Source organism: Myotis daubentonii, chromosome 9 (genome assembly GCF_963259705.1).
Source record: "Myotis daubentonii chromosome 9, mMyoDau2.1, whole genome shotgun sequence".
NCBI classification, from domain to species: Eukaryota; Metazoa; Chordata; class Mammalia; order Chiroptera; family Vespertilionidae; genus Myotis; species Myotis daubentonii.
The window spans coordinates 48,717,937-48,740,462 of NC_081848.1; the positions used below are offsets into that span (position 1 = coordinate 48,717,937).

At 39.7% G+C, this 22,526-nt stretch overlaps 1 protein-coding gene, 1 non-coding gene and 1 pseudogene across 2 annotated transcripts in view; 2 read left to right on the forward strand and 1 right to left on the reverse strand.

Annotated features, from left to right (window-relative positions):
* The window catches only part of IPO7 (importin 7), a 63,172-nt gene that overhangs the window by 25,202 nt on the left and 15,444 nt on the right, over window positions 1–22,526 (forward strand). Inside the window, exons 5-15 of the mRNA XM_059708855.1 lie at window positions 1,238–1,394; window positions 3,037–3,126; window positions 6,554–6,648; window positions 6,754–6,838; window positions 10,118–10,252; window positions 10,876–10,975; window positions 12,443–12,519; window positions 12,885–13,001; window positions 18,529–18,618; window positions 19,667–19,832; window positions 20,264–20,424. Of these exons, the coding sequence (XP_059564838.1) occupies window positions 1,238–1,394; window positions 3,037–3,126; window positions 6,554–6,648; window positions 6,754–6,838; window positions 10,118–10,252; window positions 10,876–10,975; window positions 12,443–12,519; window positions 12,885–13,001; window positions 18,529–18,618; window positions 19,667–19,832; window positions 20,264–20,424 (1,273 nt within the window). The remainder of the gene's footprint in view (window positions 1–1,237; window positions 1,395–3,036; window positions 3,127–6,553; window positions 6,649–6,753; window positions 6,839–10,117; window positions 10,253–10,875; window positions 10,976–12,442; window positions 12,520–12,884; window positions 13,002–18,528; window positions 18,619–19,666; window positions 19,833–20,263; window positions 20,425–22,526) is intronic.
* On the reverse strand, window positions 18,784–19,356 carry LOC132240954 (large ribosomal subunit protein uL22-like; annotated as a pseudogene).
* On the forward strand, window positions 19,407–19,591 carry LOC132242412 (small nucleolar RNA SNORA23). The gene has a single exon (XR_009454608.1). It is a non-coding gene; the product is annotated as a small nucleolar RNA SNORA23 (small nucleolar RNA).

Consider the following 22,526-nt stretch of genomic DNA (forward strand, 5'->3'; position numbering starts at 1 on the left):
GCAAATGGCTTCCTTTTATATAAATTGTTATATTGACTCAGAAATGGAGGGATAACCTTTTCAATTGTGTTCTCAGCAGATAATCGGTCAGTTTTATTGTTTAACAGTCTCAGTCATTATTTGTGTGAACATTTCTCTTGGTATTTTTTATTCTTGGCAATTGACCTCAGTTCTCATTTTCCCCAGTAAATAGCTAAAAAAAATCTAGCCTTTTAAGAGTGTCTACCTTTACCTTTTAAAAAGGTGCTCAGATATGCAATTTTTAAATACATTTCCCCTCTTCAAAAAGTCTACCAGTAGATAAAACGATTCTAGTAAAAGAAAGCCTATTTAAAGCCTTTTCAATAACCTAATTTAAATATTCGATGTTTCAAATTTCTTTTTTGAAATAAAGCATCAAACTTTTTAACAATACAGTTAAAATGCTAAAGAATCTGTATGTGAAAATATCTTAGGTCAGCAATGCTTTACACATGATCTTGGAGCAAAAAGTGATTCAGAATTCAGGATTTTTTTGGATTTTAGAAAGATTCACATAATAAATGTTATGTAATGTTCCTATTGAAATCTGTACTAGCACTCAGTAGTATTATTACTGTATTAGCAATGAAGTATGTGAATAGTCTCTCCAAATGGAATAAATGAAATCATAAATAGCCTTTTGAGGTCGGTTTTTGTTGTCAGATGAGTTATTTTAAAAAAAACTTTTGGTTTATAACGCTTTTAGAGTATTTTTGCATTATAGATGCCACTCTGTGTTAATACTCTTGGTATATAAATTACTTAAGGATGATAATAATATGATTGCTTTTATATCTATCAACTGTTAAGTTTAAAAGCAAACCATTGTACCTCCTCAGTTATACAGTATTCAGAATTAGAAATAGCATAGTGAAGTGGTTAACAGTACAAACCCTGGTTCTTGACTGTTAAGGTTCATACCTAGAAGTGTATACTGGGAAAGATATCTAACTTGTCTATGCCTCAGTTTCTTCAGCTATAGAAAAGAGGATACTAATGGGGCCTTAAAGATTAGACCTCATGATAATGCTGAGTAAATTTTAGATACCCTATTATTATTTGAGGTTTTTCTAAAGTTGCTTTTGGTTGCATAGTAAGTTTTTCTTCTATTTGCTTATATTTGTGTGAACAAACCAGTAGTTTAAATTGATATGTTATCTATAAATAAAATTGTAAAATAAATTCTTATAGAAATAGTTTGTATTCTTACCTAAAGGTACAAGAAACCAGAGGAACGGACTCCATTGGTAGCAGCAATGCAGCATTTCCTGCCAGTGCTAAAGGACCGTTTTATTCAGCTTCTTTCTGATCAGTCTGATCAGTCTGTCCTCATTCAGAAACAAATTTTTAAGATCTTCTATGCTCTTGTTCAGGTAATTTTTATAAAGCAGTTTTTAAGTATAAAAAGTCAGTGTATCTAGATTAAGAGAATGATTTGCTAGTCAAATATAAGTTGCCAAAATTATAAATATGTTAAAAGTTCTAACCAAGCATACTTACCCAAATATACAAACAAATCTAATAAATCTTAAATTATAAGTGATCAATCTTAAGTTGTCTTAAACCATCCAACACTATTTACAAAATTAGTAAATTTTTTCTTGTACCTTTTACAAGTTTGAAAATAAGTTACTTGATTATAGTTTACATCTAACAAGTACTCTGATAATCCACATATACATAGATTGTCCCAATAACTACAAAATCTATTCTTAAGCTTATGTTACACAAAAATACTAATACTGTGGGCTTGACTGGCACATAATGAGCCTCATTATTTTTGTATTTTGTCCTAATAAATCTTTTTGGGACAATGTTATAGGCTAAGGAAATGGTTGTGTCTGTATTCTCAGTGGCGGGTAATTAGTTAAGAAACAGAGTTTTTATCAGGATTAAAATTCTTGTTCTTTTTATGCCATATAGCCATAAAAGGATTCATTTCATCTACCAGGACTTTTGGTTCAATTCATGCCTTTCTTACTTTTTAAATTGCATTTATTTATTTTTAAAATATATTTTATTGATTTTTCACAGAGAGGAAGGGAGAGAGATAGAGAGTTAGAAACATCGATGAGAGAGAAACATCGATCAGCTGCCTCCTGCACATCTCCCACTGGGGATGTGCCCACAACCCAGGTACATGCCCTTGACCGGAATCGAACCTGGGACCCCTCAGTCCGCAGGCCGACGCTCTATCGACTGAGCCAAACCGGTTTCGGCTTAAATTGCATTTAAATATACCTATGACTTTACCTTCACTGAAATTATAACTGTCTCATTCCATTGTTTGGTTGGATTTTGCACATCTTTGCTAGATCTTTAAAGACAATATCTAAAACCTAAGGGCACTTTAATACCACCATTCCATTTGACTCCTTATGCAATTTTTTTTAAGTGATTTAAATAGACAATGTTAGTACTGCTTCTATTCCCCATCTTTTAGATTAAAAATGAGTTCTTTTTGTAAATTATTTTAGGGCATAGGACAGAATGTTTATCATTGCAATGAATTTTTTGAGATTTAGCATACCATGTATAAAAGTTTAGCCCCTTCTTACTTTGGAAAATGTCCTAAAATCCTAAATAGGATATTGATTTTATAAGCCTATTAAGAGAGAGGATTTATTCCAGGAATGCAAGAATGTATCAACAGTAAGAAATCAATTTTGTGGTTAATTCTTATATGGAAAGAGGATGTCATTCCTGGTTTAAGTAAAATTCTAAGAATCCTGGAATCAAAATTTCCTTGACTTGATGAAAAAATGTTCACTAGAAATCCACAATAAATATCATACCTTATGGTGAAAATAGAACATATTCCCAGTAATTTGGCAATAAGACAAGGATGCCACTGTCATTGCCACAATTCTCCAGTGTAGGTAACTAATCAAATTTGCAAAAAACAAGAAATATGTATTGAAGGAAATACTTTTTGTAGGTTTTGTGAAGAATAAAAGGAAGTGAAATTCTCTTTTGTAAGGATTTTAAATATAATTAATTTTGATTTTAATTTAGTATACACTTCCACTGGAGCTGATAAACCAACAGAACCTGACAGAATGGATAGAAATTTTAAAGACTGTTGTAAACAGAGATGTACCTAATGTAAGTCTGTGTCCTCTTATATTACTAAAAATAAATATTTAGTTATCTTTTGAGAATTTTAACTGCCATTTCCTGTACCATTCTTTATGAGCTTACATAATTGACTATGCAAATTTTTCGAGATAGACAAAATTTAATTGTTTACATATGTGCATATACAAAGTAAAAATTTGTAAAGGGTTATTTTATATATTGTTTAAATGTTTATATACCTGTTAATTTCATCCTAATTCTTCTGTTTCTTATATCCTCAGTCTTGACTTAAGAGCTTATAACATGTATCACCTCACATAGTTATAAATTTTTTTATGTAAACTTTTAAGATCTCTGCTCTTAGCAACCTTCACATATATAATACAATATAGTTAACTATCATCATCATGCTATACATTACATTTCCAGAACTTATAACTGGAAATTTGTGCCTTTTGACCACCTTCCTAATGATTACTGTGGTAATCGTTTCACAATATATACATACGTGGTGTCCCCCAAAAATGTATATACACTGAATGATTATAAAATCAGTGTTTATTGACATACAGTTCATTTTCAAACTTCAAAAAGAATCTACAGAAATGAATAATTTTTTTGGTTAGTGCCTCTTTTCAAACTGATGACCATTCATTGGTCCAGGCACTGCTAATACTGTGAAGCAGTGGAATCTCAGACTTTAAGAATCCTTTAGTTGGGCATTTGTGCACCCTTAATTTTTTATATATATACTAGGGGCCCGGTGCACGAAATTTGTGCACTGGGTGGGGGGGGGGGAGTGTCCCTCAGACCAGCCTGCCCCCTCTCACATACTGGGAGCCCTCAGGTGTTGACCCCCATCACCCTCCAATCGCAGGATCGGCCCCTTGCCCAGGCCTGACTCCTCTGACAGAGGTGTCAGGCTTGGACAGGGGACCCCCATCTCCCCCCGATCACTGGCTCTGGCCCCCGCCCAGGCCTGAGGCCTCTGGCCCAGGAATCATGCCTGGGCAGGGGACCCCCATCTACCTCTGATCGCTTGCTCCACCCCCCGCCCAAGCCTGACGCCTCTGACCCAGGCTTCAGGCCTGGGCAAGGGGACCATCATATCCCCCCAATACCCGGCTCTGCCCCCCACCCAGGCCTGATGCCTCGGCCAGAGGAGTTGACCCTCATCACCCTCCGATCACCAATCACCGGATCGGCCCCTTGACCAGGCCTGAGGCCTCCGGCAGAGGTGTCAGGCCTGGGCAGGGGACCCCCAGCTCCCCGCGGTTGCAGGCTCCGCCCCTGCCCAGGCCTAACGCCTCTGGCTGAGGCGTCCGGCTCGGGCAGCGGGGACCCGCAGCTGCAGCGGCCCTGCGATCGTGGGCTCCGCTTTAGGCCCAGACAAGGGACCCCTAGCTCCTGGGACTGCCGGCTTCGACCGTGCCCAGCTCCCATCGCTGGCTCCACCCCTACTTCCTGCTATCACTGGCCAGGGCGGAAACGGTGCCTGATTCTCCGATCATGGCTGGGGGGCAGGGCAAAGGCGGCCCCAGGGCCGCCTTTGCCCTGCCCCCCAGCTCTTAGCTCCCCCCTGGGTTTCTGATCACTGTCAGTGGCAGGGGGCTTCTTCCTGCTTTCCCTTTCGCCTCCCTGCATTGTGCCTACATATGCAAATTAACCACCATCTTGTTGGCAGTTAACTGCCAATCTTAGTTGGCAGTTAATTTGCATATAGCCCTGATTAGCCAATGAAAAGGGTATCGTCGTACGCCAATTACCATTTTTCTCTTTTATTAGATAGGATATATATATGTATTTTATTGATTTTTTTTTACAGAGAGGAAGGGAGAGAGATAGAGAGTTAGAAACATAGATGAGAGAGAAACATCGATCAGCTGCCTCCTGCACATCCCCCACTGGGGATGTGCCCGCAACCCAGGTACATGCCCTTGACCGGAATCGAACCTGGGACCCCTCAGTCCACAGGCCGATGCTCCATCCACTGAGCCAAACCGGCTCTGGTGCACCCTTAATTTTTTAACTGTTTACAAGTTTTGTACCTAAACTTTATCTTTTATGTATTCCCTTAAAAGTCTAGTGGTCTTTAAGATAAATTTTCTTTGTTCAAAGCTTAGTCTGGCTTTGCCCATTATTTCAAATCAGTTACACCTGAAAAGGAGTGAAAATTGAGTTATCAGCTATTAAAGGGTGTATACTTTTTTTGGAACAACCTATATATATATCAAATCATTATGTTATATACCTTAAACTAATACAATGTTACATATAAATTATATATATTTTTAAAGTCCATAGCTAAATTTTTAGCTTAATAATTTGCAGACATCTGTGAACGGGGAAGAACTTATAAGCTGAAAGTAATTGTTTTGTATGTACCTTCTTTGGCTTAATTTATTTATTGTCTAAAGCAGCCATGGGCAAACTACGGCCCGCGGGCCGGATCCGGCCCGTTTGAAATGAGTAAAACTATTGGAAAAAAAAAGACGGTACCCTTTTATGTAATGATGTTTACTTTGAATTCATATTAGTTCACACAAACACTCCATCCATGCTTTTTTTCCGGCCCTCCAGTCCAGTTTAAGAACCCATTGTGGCCCTCGAGTCAAAAAGTTTGCCCACCCCTGGTCTAAAGTTTTATATATGTCTCCTTTTTCCCCAATGGCCCCCCCCCCCCCATGTTCCTTTTATTGCTAAGTAGTATTCCATTATATGGATATACTATCATTTATATGCAAGTTGGATATACTAGTTGATGGACATCTTAGTGGTTTCAGAATTTTAGTATTAGTTAAAGCTGCTATGAATGTTCTTACACAAGTCTTTGCAATCACACACATATATATGTATATATCTTTGTGTATTTATACTAATATTTCTGAAATTAGAGGTCTGAAATGGAGTTTCTTGTGCCTTTTGATTTGAACTATGCAGGTTTTGATTATGCAACTTGTCATGACCTTGACTTTATTTGGGTCTTGACTAAAATGGATTTAAGCTTTTAGAAAATGATTTTTCCCCCACCCCAACTTACAAGAGAAAGTATGGAGGTAGTAGAAGTGAGCCATCTGGGCTGGGTAGGCTCAGGAAACAAGTTCCAGAAACAAAAGAAGGTCTCTTGGAACTTAAGAGAGGGAAAGGCAAAGGTGATGCAGCGGTGGGGGGGTGGGGGGCAAGGAGGAGAAAGGGTGGGCATGATCTCAAGAGGAGGGCACCTAACAGAATTTTAAAAAGCATGTTCTCCATAAATAGGTAGTTGAAGCACTGGAAGTGCCTCTTATATTTAAATAAGGGTTAGTACTTTTTCAAATCTACCTTTTTAATATGAAAGGCCAACATTAGAGGAGCATTCATGTTTTTGAGAATCTGTTCTCACCTCCTATTATTTCTCTTAGAATGTATCATCTCTTACAATAGCCATCATTAAATAAATGTCTCTTTAAATAAGGAAACACTTCAAGTTGAAGAAGATGATAGACCTGAGTTACCATGGTGGAAATGTAAGAAGTGGGCTTTACATATTTTAGCACGGCTTTTTGAAAGGTAAGCTCCCAGATACATGATGATTTATTTTTCAGGCTTTTGGTTTTTATAAGTGTTGATATAAAGCATTATAAAGAAACAATCAACATTTTAATGTTCTTTTAGATATGGAAGCCCTGGCAATGTTTCCAAGGAGTATAATGAATTTGCTGAAGTATTTCTGAAAGCTTTTGCTGTTGGTGTCCAGCAAGTAAGTCTAAGATAATTTTTCTAAGTAGAAACATGTCATTATTAGATTAATTTCAGTCATGCTTTTTTTAAAAATATATTTTATTGATTTTTTTACAGAGAGGAAGGGAGAGGGATAGATAGAAACATTGATGAGAGAGAAACATTTATCAGCTGCCTCCTGCACACCTCCCACTGGGGATGTGCCCGCAACCAAGTTACATGCCCTTGACTGGAATCGAACCTGGGATCTTTCAGTCCGTAGGCTGATGCTCTATCCACTGAGCCAAACCGGCTAGGGCCATGCTTATTTTCTTAGAAAATAAAATAAAATTATAAAGCTCTAGCCAATGTGGCTCAGTTGATTGGAGCGTTGTCCCATGCACCGAAGGGTTGAAGGTTTAATTCCCGGTCAGGGCATGTATGGGAGGTAACCAGTCAGTATCTCACACTGATGTTTCACTCTCCCCCTCTCCCTTCCTCTCTATCTAAAATCAATTAAAAAGCAAAAACAAAAAACATGTCCTGGTGTAAGGCTTTAATAAAGAGTAAAAATGCCCTAGCTGGTTTGGCTCATGGATAGAGCATCAGCATGCGGACTGAAGGATCCTGGTTTTGATTCTGGTCAAGAGCACATGCCTGGGTTGGCTCGATCCCCAGTGTGGGGTGTGCAGGAGGCTGCCTATCAATGATTCTCTCTCATCATTGATGTTTCTATATCTCTCCCTCCCCTCTCCCTTCCTCTCTGAAATCAATGAAAATATATTTTTTTTAAAAGAGTAAAAACAATAATAAAACGATAAACCTACTAACTTTTTTTGTTGTTTTGTTAATCCTCACCCAAGGATATTTTTTCCATTGGTTTTTTAGAGAAAGTGGAAAGGAAGGGGGGAGAGAGTGAAAAAAACATCGATGTAAGAGAGACCCTTTGATTAGTTGCCTTGCATGAGTCCCAGCCAGGGCTAGGGATCAAAACTGCAACCAAGGTGCATGCCCTGGACCAGAATTGAACCCGATCCCTTTAGTTGCGGGCCAGTGCTCTCTCCACTGAACCAAACTGGCTAGGACCCAAAGGTGTAGTTTCTTTTTTTCTATACTTTTAGAGGTTTGAGAGAGAGAGAGAGAGAAACATCAATGATGAAAGAGAATCATTGATCGGCTGCCTCCTGCATCCCCCACACTGGGATCGAGTCTGCAACCCAGGCATATGCCCTGACCAGGAATTGAACTGTGACCTCCTGGTTCATAGGTCAATGCTCTACCACTGAGCCATGCTGACTGGGCTGTTTTGTTCATTTTTTGAGAAAAAAGAAATATGCCATACACTCAGTCTAAATAACCATATTTAGTTTATTAGTTTTTCTTTCAAGTATATGATAGTATTTGATGGAAGAAGCTACTATTTCAGCTTGTCTTCTAACAATTTTTCTTCGGTATATAGTGGAAGTGCTGTATGTATATTTCCCATTTAGTGATATTAATATTTCTTGTTCACTAACTTTTTTTTAAAAGGACATTCTTAAGGAAAGCGTGTTCTGTAATTATATGGCTGTAAAGAATATGATGACTGCTAATACACTTCAGTGCCACTTCCTTTATTCATGTTAGGTACAGAAAGTTTGCTGCCAATACTTTTGTACCATCCATGCCTTTTTTACCTTGGTTTAGCTTTTTTAAAAACTCCTCACTCAAGAATATGTTTTCCATTGATTCTCAAATGTAGTGGAAGAGAAGGAGGAGGAGGTGGGGGAAGGGAGAAACATTGACTTGAGAGTGACACAAAAATTAGTTGCCTCTCACGCGGACCCTAAAGTGGGAGGAGGATTGAACCTGAGACCCTTGGGTCTGCAGGCCAAATCCATCAGGGCTTGCATTCTTACCCTTTGAAAGGTTTGTGACCCAGATTTTGACAATCGCTTTTCTGAAATGTGAAGTAGAATAAAAACTATTGCCAGAAATTAAATAGGTAGGTGATTAGTTTGGGTAAGGTTTTTCTAGAGGGTGATTTTAACAATATAGGGAGGGATGTTTCAGAATATTGTGGTATGTTCATTAAGTAGCATATGGTTTTCCCTTCTTTCTATATTTAATCAGAAACTAGTCCTTTGACATATTATTACTTCAGTTTGTTTATTTAAATGCCTATAAATGTGGTTCTCCAATATATAATTTAAAAGATTGTTTTATTCACCTTGGCTGGTGTGGCTCAGTTGTTTGGAGCATTATCCCGTACACCAAAAAGTGGCAGGTTTGATTCTTGGTCAGGGGACATACCCAGGTTGCTTGTTCAGTTAAAAAAATAAAATAAGAATTACTTTCTTCTTTAAATTATATGCTTACTAGAGGCCCGGTGCACAAAATTCATGCGGAGGTGTGGGGGGGCTGCAGGGTGTCCCTCACCCAGCCTGCACCCTCTCCAATCTGAGACCCTTCAGGGGGATGTCTGACTGCCAATTTAGGCCCGATCTCACAGAGGGATCGGGCCTAAACTGGCAGTCAAACATCCCTCTCACAATCAGGGACTGCTGGCTCCTAACCGCTCGCCTGCCTGATTGCCCCTAACCGCTTCTGCCTACCAGCCTGATCACCCCCAACCGCTCCTCTGCTGGCCTGATTAACACCTAACTGCTCTTCTGCCGGCCTGATCTTGCCCTCATTGCCCTTCCCTGCTGGCCTGATCTCATCCTCAATTGGCTTCCTCTGCTGGCCTGATCTCGCCCCCAACTGCTCTCACCTGCAGGTCTGATCTCCTCCCCAAGTGCCCTCTTCTGCTGGCCGATTTGGTTCTGATTGGTTGGTTTCTATGCCAGTCAGTGCCAAAAGCTCCATCTCTTAGGCAGCCATTGGCTCCTCACAGTTCATCTGGATTTGGTTCTGATTGGTGAGTTTCTATCCCAGTCAGCATCTCTGGGCCTATCAAGGGGGCCTGATCAGAAAGGCGCTGCTGCTGGAGGAGAAAGAGCAAGGCAAGTGCTGATTAACAGCTACCACAGAGGCTACGGATCAGACCCTGCTTCTCTCTTCAGGCCTCTCTCGGGGCTTGATTCGCAGCACCCTCAGCAATCAGTGCTGGGTCACCAAGCCTGCAGCCCTAACAGTCAGTGCTGGGTCGCCAGGGCAACCCAGCGCTGACTGCAGAACTGACTTCCGGTTAGTCGAGCCTCCGGTTGTGAGGGATCCAGGGTTTTTATATATTAGGATGATTTTGTGATGGTTACCTGGATATTAAGGTAAGTGTCAGATGTTTTTGCTGGCTTGTAAGTTGTTAATTTTCTATTTAAATTTTGTTTTTTGTTAAAAGGTTTTATTGAAGGTATTATATCAGTACAAGGAGAAGCAATATATGGCTCCTCGAGTTTTGCAACAGACATTAAATTATATTAATCAAGGAGTTTCTCATGCTCTCACCTGGAAGAACCTGAAGCCTCATATACAAGTAATAATTTTCTATCTGAAATATTTTCTAGAAAATATAATGGAAATAACATTAATTATCATAAAGGTTTAACATGCATTTTTTGTTGACTTGTGTTGCTTATTGTAATTCTGGTCATTGTTTTTAGAGTAGATTAGGAAAACGAGATAAAACAGCTTGCATAAATTTATAAAAGGAATTTTGTTAATATTCATAATATCTTTTCATCTAAAACTGTTCTTACTGTTGGATTATGATTAGTTATTATTTTATATATGTAATTTGGAACAAGCAAAGGACTATTTTGCCAGGTAAATTGTGAGGATAATTGGCTTACATATTTTTATGAGTGATTTTTTTTGCTTTAGAACTGTAGGACTTCATGGACTAAAATTTCATGTTGTATTGTCTCAGAATACTTAATTGTTATCTATATTCATGTTTTATTTCATAATTACTTGTTGCATAGAAAGAAAAATATGTACATTGATAGTTGATCTGAGAATGTAAAGTTTGATACTAAGCTTTTAAAAACACATATTATAGATTATAAGGTTACTTTTTTTTATCACTTAACAGAAATTTGAAGGTTTAAATTTCAGTACTAACTCCAGGTTGTTACTTTCTTAACTTTTAAATTACAGGGCATTATCCAAGATGTTATTTTTCCATTGATGTGCTATACAGATGCTGATGAAGAACTTTGGCAAGAAGACCCTTATGAATATATACGCATGAAGTTTGGTAAGGAATTTTTACTTTTTTAAGAAATTAAATGTCAGTTAAGGTTGTATATAGTAAACCTAGGTGGTATCAAGGCCTCTTACCTTTTGCACTAAAAAATCTTTGGTGTTTCAGTATAATCTATTCATTGGTTAGACCAGAGATTTTCAGCTTTTCTCATATCATGGCACACATAAACTAATTACTAAAATTATGTGGCACTCCTTAATATATATTTTTTACCGATCTGCCCAAAAAACAGGTATAATTTTGATTCATTTACACCAGATGCCTATTGTTGTGTTGGCTACTATCATTTTTTTTAAATATATTTTATTGATTTTTTACAGAGAGGAAGGGAGAGAAATAGAGAGTTAGAAACATCGATGAGAGAGAAACATCGATCAGCTGCCTCCTGCACATCCCCCACTGCGGATGTGCCCACAACCCAGGTACATGCCCTTGACCGGAATCGAACCTGGGACCTTTCAGTCCGCAGGCTGACGCTCTATCCACTGAGCCAAACCAGTTTCAGCTACTATCATTTTTTTATTTGACAATATAAGGGAAAAGAATTCAGTTATTTAATATTTCAAAAATTATTGCGGCACCGCGGTTACAAATAACTGCTTTAGACCTTTGAGAGGGGGGCTATGCATTAATTATGGCATTTGATAATTTTTAGCAGAGAAATACAGTAGTGTTAAATTATTAGATGTGCTTCTAGCACATTCCAAAACTATTAAAAATTCAAGATTATACCTTAACATTGAGTGTCTAAACCAGCGGTCTCCAACCGGTGGTCCGCAGACCACTGATGGGCCGTGAGGTCTGAAAAGTTTGCCATCGCTGGTCTAAACTATACTTTTGGATCCCATGTCAGTTAATCATATATGTGCGAATTGAGAAGATGCGTACTGGAAGCTAGGGTCACAGGAAGTCTCCATGGAACTAAAGATTGTAATTTGACTAATTTGAGTATTAGTCCTTCTTCCTAGCAAAACCTTATTTTTTTTGTGTTGTGTTTTTTATTGGCTTAAAATAACACATTAATTATCTGTTTCTGGGAGTCAGGAATCTGGGCATGGCTTAGAAGAATTCTCTGCTTCCAGATCTCTTATGAAGTTGCAATCAAAGAATCTTACGTACTTTTAGTAGTTTGTATTTTTGTGACCCTATTGTGAATTCTCATAGTAGTAGTGTTTTGTATGAAAGAAATAATCATTAGTATAAATTGATGGATTAATATCATTTATCTTGTACAGAAATGACATGGAATTAGGCTTTCACAAAATTATATTGGTAATTGGGTTCATTTTCAAGTTCACTTTGTGTCAAAATATAGCAAAATTTTAAGGTCCCCCACCCTCCTCTTGTGGGTTTTTGTTTTGTTTTGTTTTGTTTTACCAACATCATTTATAAATTATGTGGCAGTATTTGTTGAAGAAATTGAAATTACTGTTTTCTGTATTTAAATTTATTCTCTAGATGTGTTTGAAGATTTCATTTCTCCTACCACTGCTGCCCAGACACTTTTGTTTACTGCATGTAGTAAGAGAAAAGAGGTAGGTTATTTAATGTGTGGAATGATTTTGCTTTTATGAATTTTAATATTTCAAATTTGTTCAGATACACTGCTTTTTTTATATTAATGTGTTTGGTTTTTTTAAATATGTTTAATTGGTTTTTAGAGAGGAAGGGTGAGAGAGATAGAAACATCAATGATGAGAATCATTGATTGGCTGCCTCCTGCATCCTCTACACTGGGATTCAGCCAGCAACCCGAGCATGTGCCCTGACCGGAAATCGAACTGTGTGACATTCTGGTTCATAGGTTTATGCTCAAACCAGATATCCTGCTTTTAATGTTAGCCGTATATAAGTCATTTTTGTCATTAATGTTTTTTAAGATTTTCTCTTTTTAATTTAGGTACTGCAAAAGACTATGGGATTTTGCTACCAGATTCTTACAGAACCAAATGCTGATCCTCGAAAAAAAGATGGAGCCCTGCATATGATTGGCTCTTTAGCTGAAATACTTCTAAAGGTATTTCTTTTTGTGGGTGTGTACACAGTTTAATAACAGTTTTATTAAGATATAATTCACATACCATAAAATTGTTCCATTTAAGGTTTACAGTTCAGTGGTTTTTCTTATATTCACAGAATTCCAAAAAGGAATCTTATTAGCAGTTACTCTCCATTTTCTCTGAGACCTCCCGACCCTAAGATACGGCTAACCTATTTTATGTCTTCTCTATGAATTTTGCCTACTCTGGACATTCATGTAAATGGAATGATTCAACATTTGGTCCTTTATGAGTGGCTTTTTAAACTTAGCATGAATATTTTCAAAGTTCATATTGTGACAGGTCACAGTACTTCTGTTCCTTTTTATTGCCAAATAATATCCCAGGAGTTGTATTGACATACCCCATTTTACTTACTTGCTTATCGTTTGATGTACCTTTACATTGTTTCCACTTTTGACTGAACAATGGAGCTATAAACATTTGTGTACTCATTTGTGTGTTTGTGTGTGTGTGTGTGTGTGTGTGTGTATATACATTTGTGTGTGGACGTATGTTTTTATTTCATTTGGGTAATACAAACCTAGAACTCAAATTGCAGGTCATATTTTGAGAAATTACCACTTTTCCAAAGTGTCTGGCTATATCATTTTGTATTTTCACCAGTAGTGTATGAGGTTCCCAGTTGCTAAGTCCTCACCAATACTTATTATCTGTCCTTTTTTTTTTATAGTCATCCAAGTTGGTATCTAATGTTTTCTCATTCTGCTTTTAATTTACATTACCCTGATGGCTAATTTATAATAATAAAAGCGTAATATGCTAACTGGACCGGCCATCCTTGGGATGAAGCTGGGGCTGATTCTGCGAGGGCTGGGGCTTGGCCCTTGGAGCCCTTTGCACGAATTTCGTGCATTGAGCCTCTAGTGAATGGTAATTGAGAATCTTTAAATATATTTTTATTGATTTCAGAGAGGAAGGGGGAGAGAGAAAGAGATAGAAATATTAATAATGAGAGAGAATCATTGATTGGCTGCTTCCTGCATACTCCACATTGGGGATCGAGCCTGCAACCCGAGCATGTGCCCTTGACCGGAATAGAACCCAGGACCCTTCAGTCCACATGCTGACGCTCTATCCACTGAACCAAACCAGCTAGGGCATAATTGAAAATCTTGCTTATTGGCCATTGTATATCTTTGGAGAAATGTCTATGTAAATCTTTTGTCTAATTTTAATTAGGTTGTTGTTGAATTGTAGAGTTCTCTACCTTTTTCATATATGTGATTTGTAAATATTTTCTGCCATTTTGTGGGTTTCCTTTTTCACTTTCTTGATGGTGTCCTTTGAAGTATACATTTTAATATGATTTTCAAATGATGTCCAGTTTATATTTTCTTTTGTTACATGAGCTAAAAGTACTTCTTTTAATGTGAGGTTTTTTGGTTTTTTTAATGTTGCAAGGTAATTGTAAAGTAGTGGAATTTTTTCTTCTCAAATAATTGACCTTTAAGGAAATTTATATACATGAATGCATTTGCAGTCGAAACATCATGCTTTTGTGACAAATTTTTTAGGAATGAATGACTGACAGGATTAGATTTATCTTTAGAATCCTCAACTTAATTGTACACATTATGTCTGACTTCTTCATAAATATGATCTGAAATTTGTTTTCGTTTTAAAGTTAATAAATAACACCTATTCAAATTTTAAGTAAATACTTGGTCACAGTACACCCAACTCCTAGTAGCCTTGTTCCATATGGTGCTATATTGAATTGATTAATTTATGGGTATATTTGTATATCTTTCAGCTTTACTATACCTGTCCAGACATCCTTCTCTTAGTTCATAAAGTAATTATTTGTATAAAAGGCTGGACTCTCAGATCAGATTTTTTGTTTTAACTTTATTATTATTATTAAACTAGAGGCCCGGTGCGTGAGATTTGTGCATGGGTAGGGACCCTAAGCCTGGTTGGTGATCAGAGGCACTCTTTGGGGCGACTGACGGGGTGATCGAAAACCCCCACTGGCACCCGCCTTGGCTGGCCTGGGGCTTGTGGGCTGGGGGCAGCTCCAGCATTGAGCATCTACCCCCTGGTGGTCAGTGCACATCATAGTGACTGTTTGTTCTGCTGTTCAATTGATTTGCATATTAGGCTTTTATTATATACTAGAGGCCCGGTGCACAAAAATTTGTGCACTCGGGGGGGAAGGGGGGGGTCCCTCAGCCTGGCCTGTGCCCTCTCCCAGTCTGGGACCCCTCGGGAGATAACGACCTGCTGGCTTAGGCCTGCTCCCGGGTGACAGAGGGCAGACCCAATCCCTAGGTGCAGACCCTGGTCGGGCTCAGAGCAGGGCCAATTGGGGAGTTGGGGCGCCGCCCCCTGTCATGCACAGAGCAGGGCGGATTGGGAGGTTGCGATGCCACCCTCAGTCACGCTCAGGGTAGGGCCGATTGGGGGGTTGGGGCACCGCCCCGTCACACTCAAGGCAGGGTCAATGTGGAGGTTGCGGCGCCACCCCCTGTCATGTACAGAGCAGGGCCAATCCGGGGGTTGGGGCGCTGCCCCCTGTCATGCACAGAGTAGGGCCGATAGGGGAGTTGGGGCACCTCCCCTGTCACACACAGAGCAGGGCCGATCAGGGGGTTGGGGCGCCGCCCTCTATCACCCACAGAGCAGGGCCGATCAGGGGGTTGGGGCGCCGCCACTCTCACACTCAGGGCAGGGCAGATGGGGAGGCTATGGCTCTACCCTGTCACACACAGAGCAGGGCCCATGGGGGGGGGGGGGGGCCGCATCCTGTGACACACAGAGATCAGGAGGTTGGGGCGCCTTCCCCTGTAACGAACAGAGCAGGGCGGATAGGGAGGTTGTGGCCCTGCCCCCTGTCACACACAGAGCCGCAGGGCGATCAGGGGATTTGGGTGCTGCCCCCTGTCACACTGATCCCGGTGCCGGGAGGCTTCTCGGCTCCGTTGATCCCGGTGCTGGGAGGCATATTACCCTTTTACTATGTAAGATAGAGGCCTGGTGCATGGGTGGGGCTGGCTGGTTTGCCCTGAAGGGTGTCCTGGATCAGGGTGGGGGTCCCCACTGGGGTGCCTGGCCAGCCTGGGTGAGGGGATGATGGTTGTTTGCAGCTGGCCACACACCCTTCAGGGTGGGGGTCTCCACTGGGGTGCCTGGCCAGTCTGGGTGAGGGGCTGAGGGCTGAAGCTCCCAACTGCTCCTTTTTTTCTTTTTCTTTTTTATTCTGGGCCAGCTTTAGCTCTGGCTCCAGCTCTGAGGCCTCTGCTGCTGAAAGCAGGTATCTGGTTTGTTTGGGTTCTATAATCGAAACAGTGTATAACTCTAGCTTTGAGATCCCGGCTCACTGAAAGCAGGTTTCTGGGCTTTTGTTTAGCTTCTATATTTGTTACAATGTTTCAAACTGCAGGCTCAGAGGCCGGCAAGGCAGGCGGGGAACGTTGGTTTCCTCCGTCACTGAAACAAGCACGCCTCATGTTAGTTTCAAGCTGCCTGGCTGCCGGCTGCCATCTTGGCTGGCAGTTAATTTGCATATCGCCCTGATTAGCCAATGGGAAGGGTAGCGGTTGTACGCTAATTGCCATGTTTCTCTTTCATTAGATAGGACTAGTGGCCCAGTGCATGGAGTGGGAGGGGGTTCCCTTAGCCCATCCTGCACCCTCTCGCAATCTGGGACCACTGGCTCCTAACTGCTCACCTGTCTGCCTGCCTGATTACCCCTAACCTCTCTTCCTGCCTGCCTGATCACCCCTAATGGCCCTCCCCTGCCGGCCTGATCTCACCTCCAACTGCCTCTGCCTGCCTGATCACCCCTAACTGATCTCCCCTGCCGGCCTGCTCTCACCCCCAAGTGCCCTCCCCTGCTGGCCTGATCTCACCCTCAATGGCCCTATCCTGCCGACCTGATCTCACCCCCAACTGTGCTCCCCTGCTAGCCTGATTGCCCCAACCCCCTGCCAATCTGATCTCACCCCCAACTGCCCTCCCCTGCTGGCTTGATTGCCCCTATCTGCCTGGGCCCCCACCACCATGGCTTTGTCCAGAAGTAAGTCAGACGTCCCGAAGATGGCTGGTCGACCTGGTCTAATTAGCATAGTACAGTTTTCTTAGTATAGATAGATTATATACGATAGGATTGCTTAAATGGTGGTGGGGTGGCAGAAGCCTTTTTTAGCAGGAGGAGATGCTCTTGGCAGACAAAAACACATAATCCCTATATCTGGATTGATAGCCAGCCATATGCACTATACTGCCAAACCGGTCATTAAAAAATTGAACCGCTTTCTTACACCTTATACCAGACAGCTATTGCCCTTAAAACCCCTCCTCAACCCCCACCATAGGTTCTGTCTTTGTAGTTCACCCAGATTAGGTTCTGATTGGTTGGTTTCTATGCCAGTCAGCGTCCAAAGATCTGCCTCCTAGGCAGCCATTGGCTTCTCACACTTCACCCAGATTTGGTTCTGACTGGTTGGTTTCTTTGCCATTCAGGGTCTCCAGGCCTATCTCTGGGCCTGATCAAGGAGGTGGGACTGATCAGCAGCCCCCCTGCAGAGGCCAGAGTAACAGAGGCTCAGCTGCTGGCGAAGCCTAGAGAGGAAGAGAGAGTCAATGGCTGATCAACAGCTGCCACTGAGGCTGCATATGAGACCCTGCCTCTCTTTCTGCAGGCCTGATCTGCAGCCCCCTTTGCAGTCAGTGCTGGGTCACCAGTGCAACCCAGCACTGACTTCCAGTGTTCAGCTGAGCCTTCAGTTGTTGTGGATGTTACGGAACCTGGCTCTTTATATATATAGATAGGATAATTTTAGATTTATAAAAAAATTTTAAAAATATTTCTCATTACTTTTCACCCAGCTTCCCCTAATGTTAACATCTTAGGTAGCTATGCCATAATTCTCAAAACCAATCTACAGACCCGTTTCACATTTTATAAGATTTCCCACTAATGTCCTTTTGAGTCCATGATTCATCCCAGGATCCCACATTGCATTTAGTTCTCATGTCTCATTAGTCTTCTTAGGTTTATTAGTATTTATCAGTTTTTAATATTAATTTAATATGCAATTCAATGAACTCTTCTTTAAAACATCTTACTCTTTAGAAAATACAAATATCTTTTTAGATATTCAGATTATTACCTTGAAAGAAGGATGTTTCTCAATGTATGTTATGTTCATTTAGAACCTTTCCAGGGATTTTTAAAAGTTTAAAAGGTAAGGAATAAAATTAACCACACACCATTACTCAAATACCATTGCTGCTAAGACTTGTTGCGATTGCTTTCTTTAAACAAATAATACAAAAAGGTTAAAAAACGTATTCTGTGTGTTTTTTATGGTAAAGTTTGAAAATAAGAAAATTGGATGTGGGTTTTGGGGTTCAAAGAACCAGAGTAAATATATGTTTTAACATCAATAGTCATTTTTAACACTGAGTGTATCTATTAGGCATTTGAGGTTATTATATTTGGAACTCTTTAAAAATAATTTTTGTTTATATTTACAGAAAAAAATATATAAAGATCAGATGGAATACATGTTGCAGAATCATGTATTCCCTCTCTTCAGCAGTGAACTAGGCTACATGAGAGCAAGAGTAAGTTTTAATGCTGTATTAATTTATATAGTTATGTCTTATAATTCTTATAATGAATGACTGCCTATGTGGACTTTTAAATGAAAACTTTTTAATGTTAATTTTAAAAGCCATATTTTGTATTTTACCTCTGTATTATGTAAATTTTTTTCTTTCTGCTTTTACTTTTATTTATTTTATGCTGAATTTACTCTTGGACCATGAGTTTTTGTTTCTTCAGTTTCTTCTGGGATATTTTTCCTTCTGTGCAAATTCCTCTTCTGGTTTGGGAACAGCCTGCTCTTTTTCTGTGAGGATCACTCTATGTGGCAGGGAGAGCTCATGTATGGGTTAATCTACCCATGAGCTCTGTAAGTTCTACACCGCATCTTGGAGCTTTGTTCACCTGGATGTGCTCAATGACCAGAGAATCTGCATCTAAACCCTTAAATTCAGCATTGCTCTCTGCATTTGTAAGCATGTGCAACAAAAATTCAGCCCTTTTTTTGGGCCACCAACCCTGTGTCCCGCCCCACTGTTTTGCCTGGGTACACCTACCAATTCTACTATTGTAATGATGGAATGGCACACACAGTTTCTTTAAAATGACATCCTTCAGATACTTGGTGGCTTTCGAATATACATACCTTTGATGGCCTGGGCAGTTTCATGAGTGTTCTTAAAGTGAACACAGAGATTTGAGCCTCTTGATTTGCATGATATTGTGGGGTTTTCTGATTTAAGTGATGAGCAAACCATTTTCAGAGGTCACCTCTGGCGGCTTTGGGGAAGAGCTTATGTAAATGGCTGATGTAATGTGTGCATAGTTTTCATCTGTGTCTGATAGCAGTGTCTGTCTGTGTTTTGCATTCAGATCTTGCTATCCACACAAACATCATGCAGCCAAAGAGTAAGTTGGGATCATAGTACTGGTCTAGTGTTGTCTCATTGGACATAATTTACCACTGGCCAGCCTCCAAATTCCCATACAGAACTTTGGGAATAGAGATACTGTATAGCTTTTGGAAATTTAAGATATCTATAATAACTCACTGCATTTTTTTTAAAGGCTTGCTGGGTCCTTCACTATTTCTGTGAAGTTAAGTTCAAAAGTGACCAGAACCTGAAAACAGCCTTAGAGCTGACACGAACATGTCTAATTGATGATAGGGAAATGCCTGTGAAAGTGGAAGCTGCCATTGCACTTCAAGTGTTAATCAGCAATCAAGAAAAAGGTAAAGGGTTTATATCTCAAATAATGCAGCATTTCTCCCTCCCCCACCCCCCTTCCCTCTATAACTGCACAAGGCATAATCCTAGATACTTGACACATAATCTTTCTTTTATTTTTTTTTAAATATATTTTATTGATTTTTTACAGAGAGGAAGGGAGAGGGGATAGAGAGTTAGAAACATCAATGAGAGAGAAACATCGATCAGCTGCCTCCTGCACACCCCCCACTGGGAATGTGCCCGCAACGAAGGTACATGCCCTTGACCAGAATCGAACCTGGGACCCTTCAGTCTGCAGGCTGACGCTCTATCCATTGAGCCAAACCGGTTAGGGCTAATCTTTCTTTTATGTGAAAGTGTGTCTTTTTTACCATTTGGTGCATGTTGTATCAGGTTTTATCCTAAAATTTTTTTCTTTTTTCAACTCTTACAGCTAAAGAATACATCACAGCATTCATCAGACCTGTAATGCAAGCTCTTCTTCATATTATAAGAGAAACAGAAAATGATGATCTTACAAATGTAATTCAGAAAATGATCTGCGAGTATAGTGAAGAAGTTACTCCTATTGCAGTAGAAATGACACAGCATTTGGTATGTTATTTGAACCAATCATTCCTGCATTACTTACCTTATAGAAAGCATTTTCACAGAGCTTACAGTATGCCAGATAACACTGTAAGCCCTTGATCGGTCTTGCCCATAGCTAGAATGAACGGGGCTAAAATTCACATCTGAGCTGTATGTCTTTACATTGCACATCCCTTTTTCAAAAAAATAAATAAAAATATTTTAGTGATTTCAGAGATGAAAGCAGAGAGAGAGATCAAGAAATATCAATGATGAGAGAGAATCATTGATTGGCTGCTTCCTGCCCCCTACTGGGGATCAGTCCCACAACCCAGGCATGTGCCCTTGACCGAAATTGAAACTGGGACCCTTCAGTCCACAGTCCGATGCGCTATCCACTGAGCCAAATCGGCTAGGGCTTTTTTGTTATTGTTGTTGTTTTTATGTTTTGTATTGATTTTAGAGGGAGAGAAACCAGAGGGATAGGATGATAGAAACATCTGTCGACTACCTCCTCCATGCCCCACACTGGGGATCGAACCCAAAACCCAGGCATGTGACTTTCTGCTTCATACGTCAACACTCAGCCACTAAGCCACACCAGCTGGGCATGATTCACATTTAACTGCTACCTCACACTGCATTATGATTGCCTGTTTTACTGGAATATTTTGGACCAACTTAAAGATGAAGTAGACATACTAGTTTTTAAAATGAAATTTGTTGAAACAATTTATACATGGCCTGTATAGCCCCAATCTTCTGAGAAGTAAGTAAATTATTTAAGGGTAGTAATAATAAGTATGAACATAGGCCCAACAATTACCCATCCCCTTTCCCTATACAAAGGTTTATTTAATGCAGTTTATATTTCTAACTATTAAGGTTTCAAGAATGTAACTCATGATATTTGTAGTTGATTTAAGTAAAGGCAAAAGTTTTATGAATCCATGCTTAAAAAAACAAAAATAAATTCAGCAATGTGGAAATAGAGGGAACATACCTCAACATAATAAAGGCCATATATAATAATAAACCCACAACCAACATCATACTCAGTAGACAAAATTGAAACCATTTTCCCAGGATCAAGACAGGGATGTCTGCTGTCACCACTCTTATTCAATATAGTACTAGAATTCCTAGCCACAGTGATCACACAAGAAGAAATAAAAGGCATCCAACTTGGAAAGGAAGAAGTAAAATTGTCATTATTTACAGATTACATGTTACTGCATATTGAGAAGCCTAAATATTCAGCCAAAAAACAGGAACTGATAAATGAATTCAGTAAAGTAGCAGGATACAAAATGTCCAGAAATCGGTTTCATTTTTGTATACTAATAATGAACTATCAGAAAGGGAAATTAAGAAAACAATCCCATTTACAATTGCATTAAAAACAAAAAACACACCTAGGAATAAATTTAACCAAGGATATAAATGGACCTGTCCTTGGAAAATTATTAGATAATGAAGAAAGAAACTGTAGAAGATGCCGTAACCGGTTTGGCTCAGTGGAAAGAGCATTGGCCTTCGGACTGAAGGGTCCCAGGTTTGATTCCGGTCAAGGGCATGTACCTTGGTTGCGGGCACATCCCCAGGAGGAAGCTGATTGATGTTTCTCTCTCATCGATGTTTCTATCTCTCTATCTCTCTCCCTTCCTCTCTGTAAAAAATCAATAAAATATATCTTTAAAAAAAAAGAAATTGTAGAAGATACGAATAAATGGAAGCATATCCTGTGTCCATAGGTAGGAAGGATTAACATTATTAAAATGTCCATATTACTGAAAGCATTCTATAGATTCAATGCAGTTCCTATCAAGATACCAATGGCATATTTTATAGAACTAGAACAAATATTCCAAAATTTTGTATGGAACCACAAAAGGCCCTGAATAGCGACAGCAATCTTGAGAAAGAACAACATTGGAGAAATCATGCTACCTGATATAAAACTATGCTATAAGGCCATAGTAATCAAAATAGCATAGTACTGGCATAAAACAACACATATAGAGCAATTGAACAGACTAGAGAGCCCAGAAAGAAATCCACATCTTTATGGTCAATTATTATATGACAAAGGAGGCAAGAACATACAATGGGGTAAAGATAAGCCT